This window comes from Copadichromis virginalis, linkage group LG3, assembly GCF_057382275.1.
Source record: "Copadichromis virginalis isolate Kocher_CV1m ecotype Utaka linkage group LG3, C_Virginalis_male_GT1.1, whole genome shotgun sequence".
Lineage (NCBI taxonomy): Eukaryota > Metazoa > Chordata > Actinopteri > Cichliformes > Cichlidae > Copadichromis > Copadichromis virginalis.
The window spans coordinates 12,806,686-12,811,653 of NC_140620.1; the positions used below are offsets into that span (position 1 = coordinate 12,806,686).

The window sequence follows — 4,968 nt, forward strand, 5'->3', positions numbered from 1 at the left end:
TATGGCACATGATTTGAGAGCCATTAATGAAATATTGCTCTCTACTACTGCACCGGTACCAAATCCGTACACAGCTTTATCAGCTATCACATGTGACCAAAAGTGGTTCACGTGCATTGACCTGGCAAATGCATTTTTTTGTCTTCCTCTGCATGAGTCACTCAGAGACATTTTTTCATTCACATACAGAGGCCAACAACTCAGATACACACGTTTGCCACAAGGCTTTGCACTTTCTCCAGGCATTTTCAATCAGGTGCTTAAAGAAGCCCTGTCGTCATGTAATTTGCCTAATGATTGTACATTAATACAATATGTTGATGATCTTCTCATTGCAGCCCCGTCAGCAGCGGATTGTTCAGCGGCATCGTTCGTTGTGTTGAATAGGTTGGCGGAATGTGGCTTTAAAGTAAGTAAAGACAAGCTGCAGTTAGTTCGCCCTGAAGTGACCTTTTTGGGCCGGGTAATCGCACACAAATCAGTGGGTTTGATGAACACACACAGAGACCAAATTTTGACACACCCAAAACCGCGAACTGTCAGAGAAATGCTTTCTTTTCTTGGTTTAACAGGTTACAGCAGGCAGTTCATTCCGGATTATGCAGGCAAAACTGCCCCTTTAAGGGGCCTAATGAAGCAAGTTGGTGTTCGAAACTTTAAGGCTGAGTTGCCTTGGACGCCTGAAGCTGAAGCCGCATTTATTAGGGTAAAACAGGATTTGTCAAGGGCCTCAGATTTAGCCACACCCAATTATGATGAGCCATTCTATTTAGATGTTTCTGAGACAAACTCAATTATAAATGGAGTGTTGTTTCAGAAAAAAGGGGGGGGTAGAGAAGTGCTCATGTATGTTAGTGTAAAACTACATCCAACAGAAGCAAAGCATCCTACATGCACACAACATGCAGCAGGGGTCGCTAGAATTATCCAAAAAACAGCACATGTAGTGAGAGAACACCCACTAAAAATACTCACTACACATAGCATAGTGGCATACGTAAATTCACAAGCATTTTGTATGTCACCACGGGCACAACAGAGACTGAGCAAAGTCTTAGAGGCCCCAAATTTGACATTCACACATGAAGGAATTAACATGGCAGATTTAATGGGTGTAGGGGAACCACATGACTGCGCCAAAAGAGCACAGATCGAGGAAAAGATTAGAGAGGACCTGAAGGCCGAACCCATACCGGGAGCTGAGGATTGGTTCACCGATGGATGTTGCCACCGAGACGAAGGAGGACTGAAAGCAGGGTATGCGGTGGTCTGCAGAGTAGAAGGAGATTATCAGGTCAGAGAGTCAGGAAGGATTGAGGGAAAGCAGTCGGCCCAGAGAGCTGAAGTGATAGCCTTAGCTCGAGCTTTGAGACTAGCCAAGAACAGGAGAGTGAACATCTACACCGATTCGGCATATGCGTTTGGAGCAGCGCATGTGGAGCTGCCTCAGTGGAAAAGAGCAGGATTCAGAACAGCAACCAATGCACCTATCTCCCACATACATGAAATGGAGGAACTGGAAAAGGCCTTGGCTGACCCAGAGGAGGTGAGCATTATAAAATGCAAAGCTCACTCCCAAGGAACCAGTATGGTGGAAAAAGGAAACCAGAGAGCAGACGAAGCCGCAAAGGAGGCCGCAGGCTACAAAGGACAGAGACAAATGATACAGGTAACATCAGAAGAAGAGATACCTGTTGACCTGATTGAGGAAGTTAAACGGGCCCAGGAGGAGGCATCCCCAGAGGAAAAGGGGGTGTGGAAAAACAAAGGAGCCTGGCAGGATGGACATTTGTGGAGGGGGCCAGACGGGCGCCCCGTGCTGACAGCCAAAATGGCAGAACAGAAGGTGGATGAAGCCCACGGACTTGCCCACGTGGGGAGAGCCCAGATGGAAAGAAATTTGTGTCATTGGTGGCATCCTGAGCTGCGAGGAATGATAAGGGAGAAGGCCAGGATGTGCTTAATCTGTGGGGCACACAATCCTAAGCCAGCAGTAAAACCGGAAGTGGGTAAGTTTCGGCCCCCTGAGAGGCCGGGAGAGGAGATTGTTATTGATTTCACTGATATGATTGATTCCGGGCCGGGCGGTGTAAGATATTTGCTAGTGTGTGTTGACGCTTTGACCGGCTGGCCAGAGGCCTGGGCTACAAAAAAGGAGGATGCTAAGACTGTCATTAAGTGTTTAATCAATTATTACATTCCCCGTCATGGGTTCCCGAAAAGAATTAGATCAGATAATGGAACCCATTTTAAAAATCAAGATTTGGAAAAAGTAGAAAAAATGTTGGGCGTCCAGCATAAATTTGGAACGGTCTATCATCCTCAGTCTCAGGGGAAAGTAGAAAGAATGAATCTAAATTTGAAAAACAAATTGGCAAAAATCTGCGCGCAAACAGGGCTAAATTGGGTCGCAGCCCTGCCGGTTGCGTTGATGACCATAAGATGTTCTGTTAATCAATCCACAGGTTTTACACCATACGAGCTGCAAACCGGGAGACAGTTTCCGGCACCTTGGACGGTGGGCTCGGGTGAACGGGACAAAAAGGGGAACCGGTCCCACGCAGACTACTGGAACGAGCTAAAGGCGCTAGTGTCCAGTTTCACGAAACAGGCGGCTTGTAAGGGGCCCACAGGAGAAGGAGAGGTCCCGGACGCGAAAACAGTGTGGCTGAGAGTCATCAAACGAAAGTGGAAGGAGCCCCGCTGGACTGGTCCATATGAGGTATCGGCTCGGACGGCGACAGCGGTCCAACTGAAGGGGAAAGGCGACACCTGGTATCACTGGACGCAGTGCGCAGCTGCGCACGAGGGCTTAGTGAGGAAGGATCAATCTCAACTCGACGCAGGTGAAATTGAGCGGCACAATAATCCCTCACGCCTGTGCAACGGACCGACCGGTAGTCTACCCGGAAGGTCGAAGAAAGAAGAGCAGCCAAGGAGGAGATCGCCGCGCCAACGAAAAGGAGCGGTACCACACTGAACACCTAAAACAAGAGAGAGGCTCTGATAAAGGGCTTTGAACTTTTTACTACACCATAACATTCACATACCACCATGCCATCACAACAATTAAACACTGGTGATGAAAGAAGAGTCTCAAAAGCCATCACAATGTTTAAAATTATTATGAGTTTGATGTTAACTATGTTGCTAATCATGGCTATTTGTTTTTTGATTTGTTTGTTGCAGACCGACCCTGGAAACCAGTCTGAGCACGGAGGCCATGCCAGTCCGGCGTTGTTTCATACACCAAGTACATCACACGTGGTCCATAGTGATTTAAGGTTGCGGGCAAGAGTGAAGCGCGAGGTCTCTGGTAAAAAGGATGAGTGTCTCAGCACATATGGTGGTTTAGAATTAGATTATGTTATTGGCTCCACAACTTCCTTTACGTTTGATCTGTGTGATGTTGTTAATTGCAGGGACGTCGGCAGTGCTTGGAGGGGATACAATGTGTGGGTCTGTTGGGATTATTCAGTGAGTACGCACTGCGAGAGGGGAAATCGTCCTTATGACAGCTGGTGCCGTAACTGGGACCAGGTAAGGGGTTACACTGGGCAAAATTGGGAACCGTTAGAATCAGGATCAGAAAACGGGCTTAAACTACAGAGGGATTTTAGCCCCTCTGGAAACGCGTTAACTTTATCATTGGGGAATTGGCATCGCAAACAATCTATGTATTTAATTTTGGGGGTGGAAATAGCGGGGGTTGATCCAAAAGGGTTAATTAAAGTTAATTTCCTAGAAAAAACTAATCGCGTACCGTCAGGTAGAGAAGACATAACAACTCGTGTGATTTCTACTCCCACCAGCTCTGTTGCATCTTTTACAGGGCAGGAGGGGAGCGGGTCATCGGAAGCTATACCAGAGGAGCACGAACCAAGGGAGAGGCGAGTAGTGTCGGTGGACTACACCACCCTGAAACCTCAGGATTTGATTGAACGCGCTACCGGGTTCAGTGACAGTAACATCTGGCTGGACTGGATAGCCCAAAATGCTAGAGAACAAAAAGTGGCTAATTGTGTAGCCTGCGCTTCAGCAAGGCCGCGTTTATTTATAGAGCCTGCACCTCTGCATCCAGAGGATCAGTGGGGCTATAATTGTATGTTGCAAATAACTAGAGGAGCTGTGAATACGGGGAACTGCACTGTGTTGTCCAGTCTATTTCCCCCTATTGGCAAGCTCACGCAAGTAGGGCCGTTTATGCCCCGGAAAGATAATTATACGTGCTTTAAGTTTACCACAGATAAAGTTAAATATCGGTTGGGGGAAATTGACCCCAGTTGGTGTTCGGTCACCCAGATTGGGAGGACCACCAACAATGTGAGTGATGCAGCCACCCTAATTGGGACTTGGGCTAGGAGCGGGCTGTATTACTATTGCGGGCACAGGACTCTACTGGTACGTGTTCCGCTTGGGAGCGTGGGGACGTGCGCGATGGTGAGACTAGGAGCGCCACTTATGCTAATCGGAAATAAGGTAAAATCAATTCCCTCACACAATACGCGCACTTTGGCAGCCAAGCACAAGAGACACATTTTGAGAAAGAGAGGAATACAAGACACAAATGTTTATGACCCTAGAATGAATTCCCCCACCTGGATCGACTCCATTGGAGTGCCCAGGGGGGTTCCAAATGAATTTAAACTTGTTGACCAAATAGCAGCCGGGTTTGAAAATATTCCAATAATTTCTGCTTTCTTTCCAGTGACTCCAAACAAGAATGTAGATAGGATTAATTATGTTCATTACAATGTACTGAGGCTCTCTAACCTGACCAGAGACGGATTGGAGGGGCTAGCGGAGCAGGTGGGTCCGACCTCGTTAATGGGAGTGCAGAATAGAATGGCCCTTGACATGTTGTTAGCGGAAAAGGGGGGCGTGTGTGCTATGTTTGCTGACCAGTGTTGCACCTTTATTCCAAACAATACTGCTCCAGATGGGTCTGTAACCAAGGCTCTGGAGGGC

The 4,968-nt window shown here is 47.5% G+C and overlaps 1 protein-coding gene across 1 annotated transcript; it reads left to right on the plus strand.

Annotated features, from left to right (window-relative positions):
• Nucleotides 1-1,511: 1,511 nt before the first annotated feature.
• Nucleotides 1,512-4,421, plus strand: LOC146712863 (protein NYNRIN-like). The gene has a single exon (XM_085444908.1). It carries the CDS (start codon nt 1,589-1,591, stop codon nt 2,978-2,980), a length of 1,392 nt encoding a protein of 463 aa, XP_085301034.1. The 5' UTR covers nt 1,512-1,588; the 3' UTR covers nt 2,981-4,421.
• The last annotated feature ends 547 nt before the right edge of the window (nt 4,422-4,968 follow it).

Coding starts and splice junctions, on each gene's coding strand:
- LOC146712863 (XM_085444908.1), top strand. CDS start 1,589: ATGGTGGAAAAAGGAAACCAGAGAGCAGACGAAGCCGCAAAGGAGGCC.